The following is a 24,026-nucleotide window of genomic DNA, read 5'->3' on the forward strand; positions in this document are numbered from 1 at the left end:
ATGGATTCTTTATCCCTCCTGAAGCAAAGAGACCAGGAAGCCTGCTTCAAAAGAGATTTTAGTTGGGAAGAAGAAATAATAAAAATAGAACTCTCATCTAATTCAAGAAGTGCCACTGCCTTTCTGAAATTCTTAACAATTTGAGAGTGCTCTTTAAAACTTCCCAATAATTCACTCTTGAGAAGGGATCTCAAAGTCCCCATTTCTCCTCTGGCAAGGCTGGCGACCCAACGTACTAATGCAGACAGGCCCTGTACCCAACTGCTACGCAGACCAAATTCTAGTCTAAGAGCAGCTGTAGAGCAAGCTGAATTCAGGGTGGTTAAAGACCTTAATAATTTTCCTTCAATCATATGAAGGAAGCCCCAGTGTTTTAAATCCATCAATTCTATTCCGTATAGGAGGGTTGAGGGGATTTTTGCCTTATAAACCTCTAATAAAAGAGCAAAATGTCTTCTCCCTGTAGCGGAATAAAGAGAACTCAAGCTTTTGCCTTGAGACAGGGCTTTACGAGAGTTGTTATCAATGTGTTGCCTCTCGCTCAGGTTTGCTGAAACAATTCTTCCTAAAAAGGTATATGATTTAACCACTTCTAATTTCTGCCCACCTACTGACCAACCATAATTCTCAGATTTGGATTTTTTCCTCCCTGTGATGCACATAATTTTACTTTTTGAGGCATTTATCTTCAAAAAGTGGGACTCAGCAAAATCATGTAAAGCCTGCAGACGATTAGCTAAGCCTTTAGGAGTTAAATCTAAAATTAAAATATCGTCAGCATATAAAAGGCAGGCTATAGTATAACCCCCCACTACCGGGGCTATACCAACACAAGATGCGAGCGAGTTTGGAAGATCAGCAATATACAGGGAGAACAACAGAGGAGCCAGAAGACAACCTTGTTTTAAACCATTAGTGGAGGGAATAGCACACGAGAGTCCCCTTTCTCCACCCTGTAACACTCGACACCAAGTGTCCGAATGTAGAGATCGTACTAGGTCTAATAGAAGGGGGGGCATACCTAATATAGCTAGCTTTCTCCACAGCAGAGGACGATCCACTTTGTCGAATGCTGTAGAGAAATCAATAAAAGCCGCATAGACTCCTCCACCCCGAACTCTTACGTATTTGTCCAGGATAACCTGCAGGGCTGTAAGGTTATCCAAAGTACTATGCCCTTTGCGGAAGCCCGTTTGTTCAAGAGGCAAAATCTGATTCACCTCAACCCAATCAGTGATTTACACACGTTTGATTGATTGATTGTCTCTGTGTATATTGCTGACGACAAACTCCATGGCTCGGAAAACAAATGGCTTGTGCTTCCACTTTTAAGCATATTTGGGACATTCTGTGATTAGAAACATATCTCACTTTGTGAATTTATTTTAATGTCAATAACCCATATTAATCATTAAATAATCATGTGTATCCATTGGGAGAATTAAATAACATAATAAGCTGTATCTGGTCAGTGAAAGGCCAAACAAATACTAAAGATTGGGATGTTTTGCGCATCATGGCCACACCTCTAACTCCGCCCACTGACCCCATCCTTGGGTTATTCCCGCCCTCTGATTATCCGCCCACAGTTCCCCCCTTTTTTTTCCCCCACTTCGACCACTGCGCTAAACCGTCCATAATTTTTAACGCCGTCCTTGATAATATGCCCCTAAAATATTCTGACAGACAAACTATTCTATAGTGAAGAGTGAAAGTGCACTCAAGAGGTGTGTTGGCACTGGCATTTGCTGATAGGGAACGGAAAGTGACAAATCTAGTGACGTGTGGAGATGACCCTTTGGTTGGTCATTGACACTGTTTTAAGAGACGCAGAAATGCATGTTTGGGAGTTAAGCTTCATTCATGCACTCAGAACAAACACAGCTCAGCTAATGATCAAATGGCCACTTACAGAAATCTCGTCAAAATGCAACATTCCATGTTATCGCGAGAGTGAACAGCAAAAAGGAAGGGATGAGAAAGCTGGAATGAAAATAAAAGAAAGCGGAATTGGTCAGTTGTACAGTACCAACAGCCGACGGTGAGTCCTTACGTTGGAGTAACGTGTGAATACACTTATAGGAAGGGCTACGTATCTGCACCAGGAAATTGAAACTTAAAAGAGTAACTGTTTCACTCGAGATCAAGATTTCTCAACATATCAAGTACTGATTAAAATGCCAGGATAATACCTAAACCTGCTGTAATTATGTGATTTTGCTGCTATGGCGTGTTCTGCATAATTATGGACTAGCTACACTTGCCAAATAATCCATCATCTTCAGCATAATTTGCAGATTTTAAAAAAAGAATGAGTTTTTAGCTCAGATGGATCCAAAACTACTCAAAATTATGCCTGTTGCCGCACAGTGGCAGGTCACCTTTTGAATTGCTGGTTACTGTATTCAGGTGTTAAACTAATGCCAATGAGATCAAATTTTTCCCTAGTGTTAACATGCATAAAAAAAGACAAAATATTAAAGTGATACTGCCACAAAATATGCCACATTACGCTGCATAGTCTGCCTTTTCTTGCTGCATAATTTAGTCGATCATGCCATATAATTTAGTCCACCCTGCTGTCTAATTCCAGTAACCCTGATAATGCCTGAGCACAAGGATGGGGGAATATTGTCTCTTGGCACCATCTAAGGTATACTAGTTACATGCATAATGCAACATTGTGGCCTTATGATCTAGCATATATTTTTTACTATGCAGTCCATGGAGTTATTTGGAAGGCTTCTGAATGACAGGTCTTCATTCATGGAAATTAAATTACACTCTTTGTCTCAGTAGAGCACTCTTCATTTTGTATTCATTTAGCAGCAAGTCCACATGGTGTGAGTGGCCATTTGACGATTATGAATCAGTGACAAATCTATCGGTTAAAATAAGCATATTGGAGGTCACATGATATCCAAAAATAGTATAATTAAATAGGAGCACCCTGTCATTCGAAAGTTACAACAGTTATAACTGTTTGGAATTGGGGGCTGATTGTTTATATATATATATATATCAGCAACAATCCATTTAAACCTCGAATCGCGAAGAATGGAGCACGGACCACAGTTAGATGCAGGAAACGATTCTTTATTGACAGCTCATGAAGCCTCAGCAGCCATTACGCGTTTCGACCCTACAAGGGTCTTGATCACATGACATGCTTGCAGGGAGGTAGGTTCCTGTTTATACAATTTTTTTCACTTTTTTTGCAGTTTTCTTAAAGTGCAAGGTGCCATAAGGTTCAAGCATAGGAATAAACAACAGACTTTATGGTACATATTTATCCTGGTGAACGGTAAATTTTACATGAACTAATATAAGTATAAATACCATACCTAAAATATGATGTTAAAAACTGTACACCAATATTATAAAAAAGAAGCCATAAACTCAAGCCATAAAATCAATACAGTACTCTTCAAAGGTTAAAAAAGTGCTTATTAAAAGAAACTCAAGTTTTCTTTAAATGCATATGTCACATGACGAATAATGTCAAATTCGTACGTCCAGGTATAAGTACTATTATGTGTCTATGCAATTTTCACTACTTGTATATTCACGAACTACAGCCAATAAATACACAAGATACAGTACAACATGATGTAAACAATTAGCATATAAACCTTATGACATAAAGTGACTAGTGCATGATTTGAATGTAGTAAGTGCAAAACATTCATAGTGTAAAATGAGTGTAAAAACCTAACTGCCCCCAGGTGAATTAAAAATTGAGGGGTTATGGCATGACGGTTATTTGTGGTGAAACCATAGTGATTTCATATTGATTTGCGTTTAACCCCTTGCGTGCTCATGACGGAACCACGCCGTCATGAGCCACGGGCGGCGTGTGCTCATGACGGCGTGGTTCCGTCATGCTGCGGCCGCTCCTCCCACGCGGCACTGATTCCCCGCCTGTGCGGGCGAAATAGAGAGTGGGCGGAGTCGTGACGGAACCACGCCGTCATGAGCACAGCTCGCCCGTGACTCATGACGGCGTGGTTCCGTCACGAGCATGGCGGCGCCGCGTTCACCCCGCACCCCCCAGCGCCGCGGCGGAATTCGCGCCGCAGCAAAGGGGTTAAATGATATAAAAGGATTTGTTATTTGGAATTCTTAAATTGTTTTCAGTTTGAAAACCACTCCTTTTATTGGATCTACAAGTACATATTTAACTCCTCTGTTGCATTTAAACCTTTCGGGTATTTGGAATCGAGGTTGAGAATGTACCACGTTTCCAACCATCTGAGGGCTTTCTCCCTGTCACCTCCTCTTTTGTGTGGGGGTCAGAGTCAATCAAAAAGTATTTTAGGTCTTTGGGGCCTGCATTATGGAATTCATCGAAGTGTCTGGCCACTGGATACGATGAGTCCCTGTTTTTTATTGCCCTTATGTGCTGGAGTACCCTCTTGTGTCCCTGTAGTATGGTACTACCTATATAACGCAGGCCACAAGGGCCTTCCAGCACATAAACCACAAAACTAGATTTGCATGTAAGGGCTTTATTGATAGGTCTTTCTTTGTCCTCAAAGGGTGTTACATAAGTTGTTTCGATTGGTTCCAAATTGACATGCCTTGCATGTCTTGCATTTAAAAAAAACCTTTTCTTTGAGATAGCCATATCCCGCTGGTTCGACCGCCAGGGTAATTTTGAACTAAGGCATACCTCATCGAGGGTGCCCTACTGTAGGTGATGGCCGGTCTTTTGGGAAGTAAGGGACCTATTGTGGGATCCCCTAATATCAGGGGCCAATTTCTTTTGATGATATTCCTGATCTGTTTTTCTTGTCTGCTATACCCCAAAATAAACCTAAAAGTGTCGGCATCTTGTTTTTTATCTTTTACTCCCTCTATGTTTTTGCTAAGGAGGGTTTCTCTGGGGACTGTATGGCCTTGTCAATACAGTGGGCTGTGTAACCTCTGTCTAGGAATCTGCTTCTACTGTTTGTTTGCGCTTGCCTGAGATCTTCCTCACAACTGCAGATTAGTTTTAGACGGAGCATTTCTCCATACGGAATGTTCTGGGTCAGATGTCGGGGGTGCGCACTCCTCCCATGTAATATTGCATTGCCGGCTGTTAGCTTTCTGTAAACTTTGGTTTCTAGTTTTCCTTCTTTAATGGAAACCTGAACATCTAAAATTCATACTTTCCTTGCTAACTGTTCCTGTAAAATGCAAATTTAGTTGGTTGATGTTAAGGCTGGAAATGAAATTTTCAGCATCCTCTTTGGTTCCCTGCCATATTAAGAAGAGATCATCAATAAATCTCCACCAAGCTTTGATGTTGTTTCTTATAATTGTCGTGCGTTCTTTTATTAGGACCAGCTCCTCCCACCATCCCATGTGTAGACAGGCATAACTGGGGGAGAAGCTGGCCCCTATTGCCACGCCTCGCAATTGCTGGTACAGATTATTTTGAAACAGAAATGTATTATTACACAAACAACATTCCACCATGTCTGACAGCATTGAATTGTGTTGTGCAAATTCTGTACCTCTGTGTGTTAGATAGTATCTCATGGCTCTTAATCCATCACAATGATTTATAGAAGTGTAAAGTGATGTCACATCAAGCGTAATGAGAAAAAAGTCATTCTACCAAGTGAAGTTCAACATCTTGAGAAGAAAATCCCCCGTATCGTTAATGTACGATGTGAGCTGCTGTACGTGCTCTTGCAGATAATAATCTGCATATCTTGATGTATTATCAATAAGGCTGTTTCGAGCGGAAATGATAGGCCTTCCCGGTGGTTGTTCTAGATTTTTAGGGATAAAGTACAAGATGGGAGTGACAGGGTTTTCATTTTTTAGGAATTTAAATTCATCAAGTGTTAACAAACCCGCATGTTTCCACGCTAAACGTTTCATTTTATAGTCATCATCTACAGTTCTTAATGTTATCTGATCACTGCGTCTATAACATTGTGTATCCCTCAGTTATCTCATGGCCTCCGTTATGTGATCTTCCTTTTTCCACAGGACCAAGTTGCCTCCTTTATCGGCATTTCTTATAACCATTTCATGATCTGCTTTAAGCTTGGCCATTGGAACATGATATTGTAGTTCCCGCTTATTGTTTCTGTGTTTGGTGATGTTGTTTATCTTTAGATTAAGTTGTTTGAGGCTGGTTGGAACTTGTTCATGGAACATGTCAATGTTGTCTTTTAGCATAATCGGGTTGAAAGTCGAGCGAGGTTTGAATGGTGTTGCCTGGACTGATTTATTGGCGGTTGCACTGTTGTTTGCATCTTCATTTGAACCTCTGATGGTGGATCTATTTTCACTGATCAAGTCCTGCATGTCTTGTAGCAATGGCAGGTCAGAAGGAGTTAGATTCAGCTGGGAGGACACATTCAGTTGTAATTCTTGTTGAGATATTGACTCATCTGGCTGTGTAATTTTTTGGTGCAATACATATTTTTTTAGTTTACGTTTTCTAATACTCTTATATATGTCCATTTGTGTAGCTGCATAGTTGAAGGAGCTTAATGGGCAATAGGATAGACCTAGGGACAGCAGTTGTTCTTCTGCCTTGTTGAGCACAACGTCCGTGAGATTAATTACTGTAGGGTTTACTGCTTGTTCATTTTGTATTACCACTTCCAATTCCGTCTTGGTTGCAGTTTTTGTTGTTTCTTGTTGCATGATTGATCGTCGTTTGGCCCTTTTCCTTTCCCGGCGATTTGCTGTTCTGTTCTTGTTTGTTTTGTTTGTTGACCTGGGCGCAGGGTTTGCCTGCGCTCGAGGGCTAAAAAATCAGCCCCCTCTGCCAAACTGATTTTTGCCGGTATTTGTGTTAGATCAGTGCTTAATTTGAGCTGGAGCTTTCCGGTGCTGAGCACCGGCACTTGATTGGTTTCCGGTGCTCAGCACTGGCACCTAATTGTCAACACCACACTTAGGGCAGTCTGCCACAAGGTGGCGCTGCTCATGTAATTTAGAGATGAACAGTATAACAGATGTTTAGGAAAACAATATACATTCAAAAAATTACTAATACCTGCCTCCCCAGGCATTCCTTTAGCTTTGGGGACCTTGCATAATCGGAACTGTCGCATTTACATACAAGAGATGGATAGTAGTTGTTTTGGCAGCGATGACAAGGGCGATAGGTGGTGCAAGCTGCAGTGGCCTCCTAGTCAGAGCACTGGCACTTAATATTTTACAAATTAAGCACTGTGTTAGATTTTCTCTGCGAGATTTCATCTCCACCTCGCTCTCAAGGGCTGAGCTGAATTCAGAATTTGACAATGTGCCAGCTTCCACTCTTGCCTCAATATGGGTTTGTTTGGCAATTTGTGCTCCCCCATACTTAGAAAGTAGACTGAGAGAGAGTCATATTTCTTTGCGAAAGTGAAAATCCTTCCACTTTCGTAATCCAGTCTATCTCGGTGGAATTTAAATGCTTTTGGCTCACGTATTTTGTCTTTTTTTTTAACCTTTTGGTCATTTCCTCTTTTAATTTCGTTAATTCATCTGTTTGCCCCATATATACGTACACACACACACACACACACACACACACACACACACACACACAGGCACACACATATATATTTGTAATCCCCTTGGAGAGTTATGCCATCATTATAGTCAACATATTATGCCAAATGGTCTGTAGCAGAGGTCCAGGAGGGCGTGATCTATCCCAGATTTTCTTTATAACCACAACTATGCAGGTTAGTTTCATTTGGATAAATTCTATGCAAATGTATCTTATGTAAATAGCCTGAAAATCTGGCCTGGAACCAGCCCTCCCGCACTTAGGGATAAGACCCCTTTAATCAGAGGCGCAACTAGATCCAAATTTCGGGGGGGCTAAGAAAACATTTCGGGGGGGCTAAGAAAACATTTCGGGGCGGGCTAAGAAAACATTTCAGGGCGGACTAAGAAAACATTTCAGGGCGGGCTAATTCTTCCAGAATGGAGATGTAGAGGCTCTTAGATGGGGTGAAAAACAACAAAGCCTCATTACCAAGTAAATGGTCTTTGAAAGACCTGTGAAGTACTCAGGTGCAGTTGTGTGTGCCTGGAAAGCTGTCTCAGCCCGGGATGCCAGACACGAAGGGCTATAATATTATTAGAACACTCCACCCTCTGCAGATAAATTGACCTAAACAAGGATAAACTAAAATACAATCCCTGGAGTGTTGGAGTACAAGGTTTGCACCAGCGATTATTGGCCCTGCGGCCCTCTGTTGTCCTCAGTGGAGCTGCCAATATTCCAATGTTCTAAAAGAAACTATACACTCAGGGGCAGGGAGGCTGAAAAGGTTGGTAAGACAGAAGAAGCTGAACTGAAAACAAACAATGGTAAGGTCAGAAATATCAGACTGATAAATTACACAGGCACCAGGAACTGGAGAAAGTTATTTTTGACCAATATTATGGAAGTAATGTGAGCGTATAAAGATGTCAGAAAGTGTAAGAGAATCCGTTTTTGTAATCCTTTCTGAGTGCTAAATCACCTGAAGTCATTTATGTCTCCCCTGGAGACGGGTGCTGGTGTGAATCCCATGACGGCCACTATGGTCTGACACCCCTCCTCATCAGTGACCTCTCTTGGTGTCTCGTCGCTGTTTTTACATCTTTGAGGGATGAGCGCCACTACAGACAAGTGCTCGCTTAAAAATTCCTAAACACTTCTTGTGCAGCATGGACTCCTTTCTCACACGTGCCCTGCACAATCAGCAAACCACAAAGGGCGATCCCTCTCCAACTTTTTTTCTGTCAGATTGTGGCCCATGCAGAGCATTATCCAGTGGTCTAGGCTCTCTGTAGAACTTTAGCCCATACTGAGTAGCAATGTCCTTATCCATGCAGAGGTCGCCTGGCTGTCATAACATGGCACAAGATCTGAGTGGGTCAGCAAAATGTGGGGTTGATGCAAGAGGAGAAGTTAGTTTGAATAGAAGTAGATCTCTTCTACCAATATTTCTGGGTAGTATGTGATTGCGTCTGTTTTAAAACGTTTTCTTTCATTTTTCAACGAGGGAGAACGTAGTGGTTGATTTCAAAATGTGGAATTCCAAACCTTGACAGGTAGTTTGCAAGAGCAGTGGTGGCGGCCATTTTGAAGGAGGAGAAAGAGAGAGTTACTAAGGGGTTTCCTTAGTGGCAGTGGCAGTGGCAGCCTATCTAGTAAATCGTTCTGAGATGGCAGACTACTATGCTGTATGGGAAGATGTCTCATTATGGGGCAGCCTCCATGAGTCATTCGGTAGTATTCTAAAATTCTGCTTTCTTCAAGAAATGAAGGAATGTGATTTGTAGAGATGATGGCTGGCTCTCTTTTATATGTAAGGTGCTTAAAAGTTTAGTGGCTGTCTCATTGTTTTTAGAAGGGCAACACTGCAGAAAATAGGTGAGGTGGGAGGATGGAAGGTGCCCTGATTAATGGATATACCTCTGTACCGGGCATGTTTAAACGTACAAGTCCTGAAGGCGCTAGACCACTGCTTCCAGTAGCATCCAATAGGAAGAGATCTCGGGCACAGATGTGAGGATGTTATTGGACATGAGGGAGAAAACACTCAACATAATTAATCCTATTGAGAGTATCTAAACGTTTGGAAAAGCAACCGGGAGGAGGAAAGTACTGGAGATATTAGAACTCTAAATGAAATGATCTACAAATAAAATACAATCTTTGGGAAAAATTGTTTTGAGTAACACGTATCAATGGATAATACACTGATTAGCAGCACCCCTCATTAAATGAGAACCTACTACAGACTCATCCTCTGATCTGCCCAACAAGTCTTGGGTATGTGCAGGTGTGATCTGACCAAGGCCATATATGGTGGAGCTAGCTGCTCCCTGTAAGGCTTCATTGGGGTGAAGGAATTGGTGCTATCCTCTCCAGCCATCTGCCCCAGCAACAAGAAGGGGAAAGAGTGAGGCCACCATCACATCTTTAAGGACTGAGTGGCTTCCCTCAAAGAAAAAAAGATCCATGGAAGTTATCAGCATCAAGGGAAGGGCGTGAAACGACATTTCGGTTTGTGATTTAGGTAAACTAGTGCCTTAGTTCTATTGTTTGTGTTTCGATGCCCTTTGGAAAAGTTTGGGTGCATCAGGGATTACTCAAGGGCTCGTCCACATCACCCCTTTGTCTCTTTTCCACAGATTGCGCCCGCTGGACATCGAGTTCATGAAAGCCCTCCACAACAAGGTGAACATTGTCCCCGTCATTGGAAAAGCAGACACCTTGACCCCAGCTGAAGTGCAGAAAAAGAAACAGAAGGTGAGGTGGAAGGGAGCATCTGAGGTGCATGAAACTGACTGCAATTAAATTGAACCAATAAAACTGACATTGAAACCTGTCTTTCTCATGAGTTGACTTTTAGCGACTGCTTCCAAGAATCCAGGTTTGGCTAGAGGTAACATCAGGGTAACATCCATAGCTCCCCTAAACTTTGTTTATTTCCACAGTTCTCCAAGGCAGGGCACAAAGCTGGTGCTAACCCAGCCCTACGGGCTTTGCAGGGGCATTAGCCTGAAACAAAATCCCAAGGATTCCTGTTGGGTAGGGTAGGGTGATGGAGATGGGTGGGCTGGAAGAACAGAATGGGTCTTTCCAAAGCATGTGGGGGTGGTTTGTGGAGCTACACAGAGAAACTTCTGACAGGAGTTTGAACTGTAACATTTAATCCCTCCCCATCCACAGATCCGGGACGAGATTGACGAATTCGAGATCAGCATCTACCAGTTCCCGGAATGCGACTCTGATGAGGATGAAGAGTTCAAGAAGCAGGACATGCAGCTCAAGGTGAGGCCGAGTCACTTCAGGACAAGTACCAAAAGGACAAAGCAAAGATCCAGGGATGGAGAGACTCACAGTCTTAACTTACTCACCACATAGGATCTCCATCAGTGTAGGCAGCATATGAGGCCATTTTGAAGGTGTGTACAATGGGATTGTGAATGAACTCTGTGACCACTGTCCAGCGATAGGGAATGTTTAAAGCTCGGTTGCAATAGCAGTCCTGAAGAACCTTTCTTGCAGCTGTCCAGCGGCTGCTTAGGAGAAGTGCTTCCTTCCTGCTTTGCTTCAACCAAGGGAGAAAATTAACATACCCTTGCAAACCGTATACTCCAGTTTACAGGGGCCTTTAATTAGATCAGCGCTCTTTTGTAAGCTATCTTGGCTGGTTGATGACACCAGTGGCCACTTTATAAAAGATGCACTCAAATAATCTTCTGATGAATTGAGTCCAGATTATTCTCTTCGAGTAGGAGTTTTTTTCTGAACACAGCTACTAGTGTAGTAACTCATTGCCTTGGAATGAGATAAGAATATAAGGTAGCTACTTGTCAGAAGAACAGCACGCTTTATTCTATGCGTTACTTTGCAATATTCATTCTCATCCTTAACATTGTGTTAGTCCCATTGGTTCAATTAAAGCACATAAAGACTACATCTCCTGGGTTATATTTTAGTAACAGTTCGCTTCTTCAGTCTACGCCCGTGGAGACTGAGATCCACACTGACTTGGTTGGTTCGCTTGGTAGGGCCAGTTGCAGCTGTACTGGAGCAGACTCTGGGCAGAGGAACCCACGTCAGATTAGATTTGGACTACTTCCTAGCCTGCATAGGAAAGTGAATCACCTACTGTGACCGTCTCCCTTTAGCCCCCAACTCATTTTCATTACCACACCAATCCTGTACCCTGGAGTACTCGCTACACTGTAAAAACGTCTGAAAAAGAAAATATGTTAACCCACTAAGATCAATAAGACTTCTCGGAAGAGCGCTTTGCACAGGTAACTGATCACTGCCTCTAACATCAATGGCCTCTGTAAGAAATTGGATTATGATTTGGGGAGGGTAACTACCTAACCCAAGTAATAACCACAACCCTTGTCAGAGTGAAACCTTAAAGTCCTTAAATTAACCTGAGCTCAGCCCCCTGGTAGCTACGGCACAGAACAGGCAGGCTTAATTTAGGGTAAAGTCTAAAATATTTGTGTAGTACCAAAACAGTAATAAAGTCGAAAAGCAAAACAACAAATATCCCAAGCTGAAGTGGAAAAATAGAGCAACATTTAATAAATAATATGATAAAAATCCAATAAGAGCAACTGGAGGTATGAATTTTTAAAAAAAACGTTTAAGCATGGATAGCAGCAAGAAGCATAAAGTGCTGATGATGGTCAAGGGTCAATGAAGCGTGGATCGGTTACACCAACCAGGTTGTCCTGGTCTAAGATTTTACCTTCTAAATTTAGACTGTTAAGTCCCAATCCACCAGAGGAGTATATGTCTAAAGCCACCAGAACCTCAGGGGAGGCACTTAGAGACTCACTGGGTGGAAGGCAGCGGACAACAATAGGGTCCAGTACAGGTCCAGTTGCCACTGTTTGGCTGGGGAGTTGCAAGAAAGGCTTCTTGTAGCTTGTTGTATTCCTGTAGTTTCCACAGGAGATCAGCCTTGTGACCCTTGGAGCATACTTTTTTGTCCTGGGTACAGGAGATAACAGGTCTAGTCATTCAGGCATCCTCTCATGTTGCAAACAGCACACCCAGTTCTCTTTTGTTCTTCCTCAGGTCCCGCAATGTTCTGAAGTGAGTGCCTGGAGATGCCACGTTTATGCCTGGTATGAGCTAGTTGGTGAAAATGACTCCTGGACATGCCCTGACCAATGGGGTGCATGTTCCTAGGGCCAACCCTACCTCTTTGGGTATTTTCAAGATGGCAAAAGTCTTTGGCCACACTAAACCTTGGCTCTGAGGGCTGGGAGTGTACTATAGTAATCCTAGTGTCTTCACACAACCAAGACCAAAATACAGTTTGAAGTAGCTACTGTACCCCCAATAAACTCATAGACAAAGCCTGGTAGGACAAAGCAGGGTTTTCCAGCAAACAGACAGTGGATACACAAGAATTGTTTTTGAATCCCATTTCCCTTCCTTTAAAGTGTGCCCCAGTGTTGTATTTGAAGATTGAGCGGACATGCCAAGCAGGATTTGGCATTCAAGCAAGATTGGACACTGTAGTGCCAAAAAGGATGCCCATTTCAACCACCCTGCATATTCTGGAAGGATCAGAAAGTCATCTCTGCTCATCCATGTCAGTTTATTGTTTGCTCCTGGGAGGCACTTCACATCTTTTCACACCATTTCAAATGCTAATTATTGGCTGGCAGAAGTGGGAGACCAAATGCAAATTAGCCTCTAGGCAGGCACGGTAAAGGTAATGTTCGAAAAGTTACTTTTCCTTAATATTGATTAAAAATTCAACTTCACAATTGAACTGGATTTTTAATACCTATGAAAATATTTCTTTAATTATTTTCTAGCTAGTCTCATTCGCAAGATACAGTATTAGGATTTGTACTAACCATCACCACCACAACTGTGAGAATTCAGACTATTCCAGGCCACCAAAGCTGTTAGAATGGCTTGGGTGGCGGGTATTAGTAATTGTCAATGTATTTTGAATTTATAAACAACTGTTGTTGTGCTCATCTGTAAATAAGATAAACAGCGCCACCATATGGCAGACTGCCATAGGTGCCGGTGTTGACAATTAAGTACCGTTGCCGAGCACCAGAAACCACAGGCTCAAAGTAAGCACTGGAGAGAAGTTACACTCCCAACTCCCAACCAGCTACTGACCCTAAGGTGCAATCGGCCATCTGACCCTCAATTAATATTGCTAATTGAACTACGGAATCATTAATAATTTACCTCTTATTGACTGCCTTCCTTCTCTTTCCAGAACAGCATCCCCTTCGCTGTCATTGGCAGTAACACAGTTGTCAAGGAGGTGAAAGGAACATCATTGAAAGGGCGCCTCTACCCCTGGGGCATAATAGAAGGTAGGATTGGATTCCAACTAACTGGTGTAAATGAAAGTAGGATAGGACTGCATGGGGTTGTATCCTTCATAGGGAAGGATTAGATTAAGATAAAGGTGTGAATAATTCCAGTGAGATTTTTCTTAACATATCCTCTAACAGTTGATTAGTTACAAGAAAAGTAAAATCCTTACACTCTTCATTTGCAGCTGTGCAAGCTTTCAATGCTCTCTTTCAGATTTAACATTTCAAATGGGTCAGCTGCATCAATAATACATATATCTAAAAAAGTAGAAATGTTCCTTGAGGAAAAGACTGTGGGGCATATTAACAAGCCCCTATCGCCACAGTAACGTCAAGAAAAAAGTGGTGTTCCTGTGCCGATAAACCCTTCGCCTTATGTACAACGGCTTAACACCACCTTGTAAATAAGGCCCTTTTTCTCCCTACACTTTGCGTGAAAGGGTTGGGCAATGGGTGTTGCGGTGGGCGTTCCTCGCGACACCCATTGATTTTGACGCTGCCCACTATTTACAAGGGTTGCGTAAAAGGAGTCAGCTGTAAAATTAAGACAAGGAAAAACCTGCTCTTAACATGGTGAAATGAGGAGAAATGCTTTATTTCTCCCCGTTTTTGCTGTTACAGTGTGTGCTGTATTGTGTTGCACACATAGAAACAGCAAATGGACATGAATGGTTGTTTATGTGCAGGAAGGTGTCCCTTCCTGCACATAAACTACCATTTGAAGAATGATGATTTGCTACTTCTATGTGTGTGGCTCAATGCAGCACACATGGAAGTTACAAATGACCACTCTGCATTGTTTATGTGCAGGAAGGGACACCTTCCTGCACATGAACACTCATTCCCTCAACGCAGGCACTCTTGCACTATGGCACAAGGGAGCCTGAGTTGGCGATAGGCAGCTGAATTTCGCACCAGCGCAGAGAGAAACGCAGGGATGCACTGTATTATTGTGAATATGGCGCATCCCTACATTTCTAAAGTAACGGAGCACGGCGTTAGCAATTTTTTGAGCTAACCCGTGCTCAGCCACTTTCTTATACATATGCCCCTGTTTTCCGTGGTCGTACATTGGGCCTTCCTCTGCTTCTACCAGGTTACTGTAAGAGTAATTAGAACTAAAGTAGTTACAGGTACTAACTGTATGGGTGGATTATAGATATAGACTTTAAAACAGATCTCTTCGTTCCGCGTTCGTTCACATATTCCCCAAACCAAGATGCCCATTCTTTTTTTGTTCGTTTTTCTTTCATTCATGTGCTGTGTACTCCCGGATCCAACAGTTAATTAATTCATTTTTTCTAATCTTATCATTGATTTTGCTTTTTCACGCTTTCCTTCTATACTTGTATTTTTATAACAGCTATCAATTTTTGTTAATGCATTATTTTTCTTTTTCATAATATATGTAATAAAAAAATAACTAAGTTGTAGTTGTAAAACAAAAAAAAGCTATTGTGGAGTGGGGCACGAGCCATCCAAAGTGCGATAATGTCATTACTGAGCTGCGAAGTATGTGATGACACTCAATGACTATCTCAGAGTCGAGAGAGTAGAGTTGTTTTGGAGATCAACAGGCACTTAGAACTCTTTGTGTGCGTAGCCCACACTCAGACTGACTTCAGAGAACAAGGGCAGCTCTGTGAGCATTGAAGGACGTCACCAATCCCAAAAGACCCCCCCTGTGACACAAGCTGAAACCTCCGAGGCCGGCTGTCCTCACACTAGTACCCTCCCACTGATGCCAGTGTGGACCACTCCTCTGGAAGAGACAGCAGAGGACTAAGGGATTTCTCTAGGAGACCACATGAGACCACTGAATCCAAATTGAACTGGATTTACGCTTTTACTCGAGTACCATTGCGATCGGTAACAATAAACATCTGTTATTCAGCGCCAAGATGCCCTTCTGGGTGAACCTGCGCTTTACAAATACACCTTATGTTCAATGTTACTTGCACCTGCGCTGGTTGCAGGGCAGAATATTCTATTCACATATATCCTCGGACATAAATATTGTGTCCTATTTATATATACATTACGGTATTTACTCCAGTGGGGGTAAATATGTATAGTCAGTATTTAAACCACAATATTTATCACAGGCTATATTCTGACACTGAACTCCTGGTACTACACCTCAATGCAAAAAATTACCTAATCACGTCAAAGCTAGATTGTTGTGGTACTCCTTCCTTTCCAATCTACAAACTCCTTCCATCACAAAAAACATCCAGTACTAAATCACTGTGGAGGTTCATCTATTACCCAAAGCAGGTCATTGAGGTGACAAGCCAGCACCCCTCACAACACTCACTGGCTATCTTTCTAGGAGGAATGCCAATTCCCAATCCCAATGCTGATTTACACATCACCAGTGGTGGCTTCTCGAATAAGGCAGAAGAGTGTCGCCTCACTGATCTCCGAGCAGTGTAAAAGCAAAAATAATCGGTGCTGGGCTCCCATGAAGTCAGGGAGGAGCATTGGTTGCTGCTCTCCAAAGTGCGCATGACTGCTTGGCTGGCCTCCTATTGCCGGCCAAACAGTCCTGCGCACTTCAAATGTTCCTCACCAGGCTGCATTACACAGCCTGGTGAGGAACATGCCCAGCCTCCCATTCCCCGTCTGAGCTCCGAGCCACGGCGCTCAGACTGATCACAACACTGCATTGCAGCGTTGTGATTGGCTTGAGGGAGGAAGCCTGTGTGCTTCCTGGTTCTGGCCACAGAGAGACGATGAGGGACGACGGAGAAGTGAAGATGAGGGGCGACGGAGGAGAGACGACTGAGAACTTGAGACACGGCGAGGTGGTAAGTGTTTCCTTTTATTTTGTACCCCCTCCCTCCGCAACCCCTTCACCCCTCCAATCTCGTTCCCTGCCAGCCGCTACTGCACATCACTATCCAAGAAGGCTCTCAAATACATCTCAGACCTCCAAACGTATCACGGTAATACCTCTTCACTCGGTGACCAAGTGCCTATTCAATCAACCCTTCCCAGATCCTTCTCCACCGGAGGAAGAACATATTCAGTCAGGCGATCCCAGCTCAACATGTTGGGCCTCACACATACACAAACAAAAGTAAACGAGGAGGCTGGCAAGTCCTTCATCACTGCCTGTTCAAACGTGCTTACGTCTGGGGGAATTATGTGAGGAGGAGAAACAAAAGTCGACCGTTTTTTTAGGCCTGTTTTATTCCCCAAATTTACATTCTCAATTGTTGTAATAAAAAGAATTTCAGTCTTAGTTTTGGAAGAAAAGTTCGCATATCCAGGGTATTGCCTTCAATGTTGACTTTTCTTTCTCCTCTTCGCATGATTCCCCCAGCAATAAGCACATTTGAACCGGCAGTGATTAAGGACCTGACAGGCTCCCTCACAGGATTATAAAAGCCCATTCCATAACTTATCTAATGAAGACATGGCGGTGATAAAATCACTAGCGACGGATTCAGACACAGTGATAAAACCAGCTGACAAAGGGGAGCTATTGCTTGCCTGTGCTCGACAGACCACTGGGCAGAATGATTGGGATTACATAATGATGCACAGAACTGCCAGACCCCACTACACGAGCAAAATCCAGAATTACTGTAAACAAGTTGTCAACATCAATATTCTGTGGTGTATGATATGGCGGTTGCCCTCAGTTAGAGGGGGCCAAGCTGTATGTGACCATTGACACAATAAAATCTGTTTATAAAGAAAAAAATATTAAGCATCTGGCAGAGAAAGGCCTTTAAAATAATATAACTAAACATGAAGCAGAATTCCTCCTGTGGGACAATCCCACCAGCCGCGGCCGCTGCAGGTAAGAGCGGTGGGGTGGTGGGGCTGGCTAGTGGGGATTTTGAGAGATGACCACAAGGGAAAATTAAATAAATAATTAATTTTCCCTCGTGGTCGTCTCTCGAAATCCCCCCCAGCCGGCCCCACCAACCCAATGCTCTTACCTGCAGCGGCCGTGGCTGATTCCCACTACCCCGTACTTTTATACTATACATACAATTCATTAACAGAGAACATCTCCACCAGGCAGACAGATAGTACTAGGCATTGGGGCTGTTCTAGAACCACTTTCCCAGTTTATAGACTTCTCTTTGAGACCAGGTGTAAAGTCCATGCCATCCTTTTTACAGGACACAAAATATGTCCTAAATCTGTTGGAAGTTGTACTTTTAACTCCAGTAACAATATCCTGATTGGTTTACACGTGGAGGCCCTCTATACTAGCATTTCACAATAGGAGGCCCTTAATACACTAGAAAACTAGAAATGACTCTTATCTCTCCAGTAAATTTCACAATGTATTGTGCCACCTTAGCTATTACAGAAAATTCCTTCCAGTTCAAAGACCAACTATACCTGCAGATTATGGGCACTTCTATGGTAAGCACTTTGCCACAAGCATGGCTAATCTCTACATGTACCATGCTGGATGTTTGCACATGTATCCTCAAACGAATCCTTATCATAATTACATCAAGGTTTGGAATGCTATACTGATGATATTTTCATAATTTAGACCGAAGCGGCTTACAAGAACAGAACCATATTGTACCCTGCTAGAACTACTCATAAATAGGATTTAGGTGTTTCTTCAAAAGAACCAGTTGTAATGCCATTTTACTAACTCCAGGGAATGGCCTGTTTCTAAAGACCATGTCACCGCCCCTCCAATTGTTGCTCTTGCCTTCTCACCCACAGTGGAGAACGAAGCGCACTGTGACTTCCAGAAGCTGCGGAACATGTTGATCCAGACGCACATGCAGGACCTGAAGGATGTGACCCAAGAGGTGCACTACGAGAACTACCGGGCGAAGTGCATCCAGAGCATGACCCGCATTGGGGCCAAGGAGCGCAGCAGCAGGAAGTGAGTGCCGGCCCACCACGGGCTGTATGGATGGACTTGAGGCACAATTGTGAACAGCTTCTATGCTGCAATGCCTAGCTATGTGTGGATGTATGACGTTACAACGCATGCTGTTACAACGAAATTTTTACAACGTGAGTGCATTGACAACGCAGGACATTACAACGCAAGTCTTTACATCGACTTGCACTAGATGGCGTGCTAACATGAAAAAAGTGTAATTTACTATTCCAACTCCAGTCCACGTAACAGTAGGGAAGGTGTTGGGATAGTAAACTACACTATTTTTAATGTTAGCACGACATCTAGTGCAAGTCGATGTAAAGACTTGCGTTGTAATGTCCTGCGTTGTCAATGCACTCACCTTGTAACAGTTTCGTTGTAATGGTAGTGCGTTGTAAAAGTTGCGTTGTAAAGGTTGTTCCCCGCTATGTGTTCTTATGGGGGCTTCACACTTCAATACAGGCAGCTTCTACAGGCCTTGCTAAGGGGAGCACTGGAGGGCTCCAGGCCCAGCAGCAGTAGTTTATCTAGTTTGAGGTGCAGTTACATGAGTAGTTGAGGCAGCCACTACTTCTACCTGGGAGACATCCTTAACAACGCGGTCTTTACATCGCAGTACGTTTACAACGTGGCCATTATGACGCAAGTCGTCAACGACTTGCGCTGGATGGCGCTATACATTAAGGAATAGTATGATTTACTATTCCAACACCTTCCCTACTGTAACGTAGGCTGGAGTTGGAATAGTAAATCATACTATTCCTAAGTCCAGCGCCCTCCAGCTCAAGTCATTTTAACGACTTGCGTTGTAATGACTGCGTTGTAGACGTATTGCGGTGTAAAGACCGCGATGTAACGTCATACATTCATCTACCCATCAACAGCTTCCACAAGCTCTCTACCAAGCTGTACGCCTTGTCTGTGGACACCAGACCCAGCTAGAGAAAGCTTCTGTAGGTCTCCATACCAGTGAAAGTCAGCTTCGGTGGGTTTCAGTCACTTCTGTAGAAAGCTTCAGCGGGTCCTAACTCTAGGGACAGACATTTAGAAACCTGGGCAGTTTGGTACCATCTCCAAAGGCGATCAGCCTCCAGATTGTTTACTTCTTCCCTCCAACTGAATTAAAGCCCACCTAGATCATTTTTCTTTGCGGCCTGTCCGAACAAGATAAAATCTTTCTTGGAACCTAAACTGCTTTTTATCAAATCAATGCTTACAGATTCTTGAAGTTTACTTCTTATCTTTTCTCTTCCTGCTTTGTGCCAGTAAACTCTCCCGTCAAAGTGCCACAGAGCTCTCTCTGCCCCTGATGCCTCTTGCCGACACCGAGAAGCTAATCCGTGAGAAGGACGAGGAGGTGAGTTGGAGTGGAACTGAAAACACTTAGGAGCTAATTTAATAAGATCTCACAAGACGCAGTACAGCAAGCATCGTTCCTGCCCTGTGTTGTGTGACAGGAAGAGAGCAGGACAGTGATATATCTACTAAGATATGGCATCATTGCTCTCTCTCTCTCCCCACACAAGTGCCCTCTAGGCTGCCTTTCAAAATAGTGCAAGGGTGTGTAAGTGATGTCTAGCATAGGTTTTGTATTGGAAGACTCCCCTTACAGTACAAAATTCTTAAACATAGTTTAAAAAAAATTCTAACTTTGTAGGTGACTGTAGATTACAGCACACAAACTTAGAACGTTTGAGAAAAGAGACATTTTCTCAAATGTTACGCCTGCCTCGAGGAGATGTAGTTTTTTGGTGGAAAGTCTTGTCTACCATTTTTAGTAGACAGGTCCTTCCATCAACAACCATGGGTGGCTGCATGGGAAAGCTTATTTACCAGTACGGGACGCCCCATTAATGCAGAGTGTTAATTTGCATTACTTTTGGGTTTCTTTTCAGGGCAAATCTTGAAGGAAATTCCAATACAAGCATTTGCGACGGTTAACGTCACTTTTTGTGAACCTGCACCAGTGCCAAGGCTTGATAAATCTGGCCCTGGAGTGAGAGCAGAATCCAGCCTTACACTGTCAGTTCCCTCCCTGCAGACAGAATAGGGGCCAGGAGAGAATGGCCTTACCTGCTCAGGAACTGATCATCTTCCCTTTATTCCACTCAAAATCCCTGGGAAACGTAGCAGTTATTCTCGTGTTTATATTACAAATATGTTTCTCTCGAATAGGCACATGGCATGAATGGCTTGGATACTAAGAAGTCATTGTCACAGACATTAAGTTTGAGAGTGGATGTTGTTCAGGGAAAGTATTTCATAGTAATGAGAATCACTCTGTTGACCAAGACTACCGTGCCTGTCAGGCCAGAGGGATAGAAAAGTCTGTACCCAGAAATTACCAAGGATAGTATGCAGTGGTGGCCGGTGTGGATCGCGGGTGGCGGGACGGGGGGCAAGGGATGTAAAAAAAGAAAAATAAACATACCTGATCTCTCCTCTGCGTCAGGCCAGAACAGGAAACACCCAGACTCCCTAATCCAATCGCAATGCACCTTTGTGATTGGTCTGAGTGTGGTCTGGCGCTCAGATGGGGACTGAGAGCCTGGGCATGTTCTCCACCCAGGCTGTAATGCAGCCTAGGTGGAGAACATGCAAAGTGCACATGACTGTTTTGCCGGCCCAAGACCGACCGCCAGACATTCATGTGCAGGAACAGAGTGCCCACCACTCCTCCCTCTCCTCTGTGAGCAGAGCAGCCCCGCCCTGCAAAGCTGCTGCAGCAGGAACAATTAAAATGATAATAACATCCAGTTTTTATAATTTTATTTTCCCTTTATTTACACTTCTGCAAAGCAGTGGGCTACGCTCCTCCGCCTTAGTGGAGGAGCCGCCACTGATTAGTATGTGTGTGAGAGAAGCTGGGCATCAGCCTAAAGGGCTTCTTAGGTGTGAGGAGGCATCGCCTGACAGTACTCCTGCTTATCTTCCGCAGCTCCGCCGCATGCAAGAAATGCTGCAGAAGATGCAGCAGCAGATGCAGCAGAATCAAGGCGAGCTTTCAGAGACGCTGTGAGCGCGCAACCAGAAGTCAGACATGTTTGAAGAGACCACCCGCCTCATCAGTCACTCATTCTCCCTACCCCAAACGCCTTTATTCGCACTGTATGATTATGACTTTTTTTATTAAAAATTGCAGCTGTGCAAAATGGTCATTCCCACTCTTCATAGTGATTTTCAGGTAAAGGCTGATGCTCCTAATGCTTTTCAACTAAATGCCAGTGTTTAACACCAATGAGTTGCCGCTGTCAAGTTATGTTATTATTATTGAGCTCTCCTATGACTAATTACTGTTACTCCAGATTGAGTCCTAAAAATATTTCAGCACTCCAGTCTATCTGTAACCCTTTATTTGTCCTGCTGGGGCACTATGAACACTCCTGTACACACTGTGGTGTATGTGTCAGGTATACTCAGTGATGCTGGAATTATGCAGCAGGGGAGGATCAAATTATGAGGCAGGTTTGACTAAATTTATATATCAAGAAAAGGCAAATTATGCAGCATAGTGCAGCACAATTGTGGCAGCATTTATTTATTTTGTCCTCTTTATACATTATAATATTATATGGGTATAACCTGCCCTTATTTCTATCCGGTTAACACCTAACTAGAGCAATCAGCATCTGGAAGATGACCAGTTAACCTTTGCAAAGGGTCTTCCACTGAGCCGGAACATGCATGTCAGCTTTTTTAAAGTAACTTTTGTTCTGTTTGAGCAACAAACATAATTTTTTCTTAAAATCTGCAAATGAAGCCGCAGTTGGGCGATTATATAGCAAGTGTGGCAAATCCATAATTATGCAGAAAATACCAAAGACGCCCATTTACATATAGTATATGAATGTGACATTTCTCACGCAAAACCTCTTCTAATCCTTCTGGTATCAGGTCCAAAAAATGCTCCCTTATACATCTCCAAAACAAACACCAGCTGGCTGATAGTATACTCCAAATGTTTATTTACAGCCCATAATGCATCAGGGCAACATGCAAGAAAATTCATATACATCTTTCTCGAAGGCCAGGCAAAAACATACAACCAGGGCTGTACTTATTTTCTGCCCCTCGCAAATTCAGCCCTACTGACTTACACCCAATACTGAGGTACCTTCTCGCTTTCCACTCCCTGCCTTGCAAGGGCACCTAAAGCCTCCTTGAGTAGAGGTAAAGTACCCCAGAAGTGTATTACATCACCTCTTTGTATTGGAAAACTAAACGGTGAGGTAAACGGCTGATTTTTAAAGTAGGTATGGGGATAGTTGACCCAAATGTTGATCCTGGGTCCACCAAAGGTAATGGCCTATGTTATTGTTCCCTCGGCTTAGATGCGTGAGGCTTGTGACAAGGAACATGTGTCAAAATCAGAGGTAAGTCGCCCCATTATGCATTCAAACTCCCACTGGATATGCAGTAAATCACCCATTGGATTGGTAGTACTTGATGGCAACTCCTTGCATGCCACCCACTTACTGCCTCTCTAGCAACTGCGGGCCCAGCAACTTCTCTTTTCTTGCGTGTCATGTATAGATTGACTGCACGCAGCGGACAGCATAAGGAGATGTGGCTGCCATTGCTTGGCGAGACATAGTGCCAGTATATTCAGCCTTGGGTGTGATGACAGGTCCCTGCCACCTAGTTAAGCTCAGTGGAGCAGACAGCTCGCAGATCTGCCCTACGGGCATCGTCCATATCCAGCATTCCGCTTGTCTTGGACACCAGCTGGAGGCTAAGCAATCCCAACACCTAGGAGGACTAAGGGCCCTGATTTAGATCTCTGCGGACGGGTTACTCCGTCACAACCGAGATGGATAGCCCATGCACGGAAATATAAATCCCATAGCATATAATGAGATTTATATTTCAGCGGACGGGATATCTGTTACCGTTGTGATGGAGTTACCCGTCCAACGAGATCTAAATCAGGCCCTAAGTGTGCACTCCCATGCACACGCAGTCATCCAATCAGACATCACCTCCACCCGCAGTCCTTTAACAACAAATTACCTCTTGCGCCCTTGCTTCTTCTATGAAATAGAATGTTAGCTTCCTCCCATGATTTGAAACACATTGGTTTCCTGGTGCTCAGCTCGACTGCCAGCAGGGTACCTGCTACAGTCTTGAAGACCCACCGTGCAGTCTCTCACATACCTGTAACTAAGGTGTTCCTACAAACACATATACACACACAGAAACGCTCAAATTTTCAATAGTCATGTAAAAACAAAGTGATTTTAAGTTGGCCGAAGAGATAAGGACAAAGTGTACCACAAAGTAGGAGCCACTATTGAGACGGCTAAACATGGCTAGCAAG

General features: G+C 43.4%; 1 protein-coding gene across 1 annotated transcript in view; it reads left to right on the plus strand.

Moving 5' to 3' along the window:
- The window catches only part of SEPTIN1 (septin 1), a 53,686-nt gene extending 31,819 nt beyond the window's left edge, over positions 1 to 21,867 (plus strand). The window contains exons 6-11 of the mRNA XM_085618463.1: positions 10,135 to 10,252; positions 10,676 to 10,777; positions 13,731 to 13,830; positions 18,541 to 18,706; positions 19,976 to 20,066; positions 21,648 to 21,867. Of these exons, the coding sequence (XP_085474589.1) occupies positions 10,135 to 10,252; positions 10,676 to 10,777; positions 13,731 to 13,830; positions 18,541 to 18,706; positions 19,976 to 20,066; positions 21,648 to 21,728 (658 nt within the window). The 3' untranslated portion in view covers positions 21,729 to 21,867. The remainder of the gene's footprint in view (positions 1 to 10,134; positions 10,253 to 10,675; positions 10,778 to 13,730; positions 13,831 to 18,540; positions 18,707 to 19,975; positions 20,067 to 21,647) is intronic.
- The last annotated feature ends 2,159 nt before the right edge of the window (positions 21,868 to 24,026 follow it).

Source organism: Triturus cristatus, chromosome 7 (assembly GCF_964204655.1).
Source record: "Triturus cristatus chromosome 7, aTriCri1.1, whole genome shotgun sequence".
Taxonomy (NCBI): domain Eukaryota; kingdom Metazoa; phylum Chordata; class Amphibia; order Caudata; family Salamandridae; genus Triturus; species Triturus cristatus.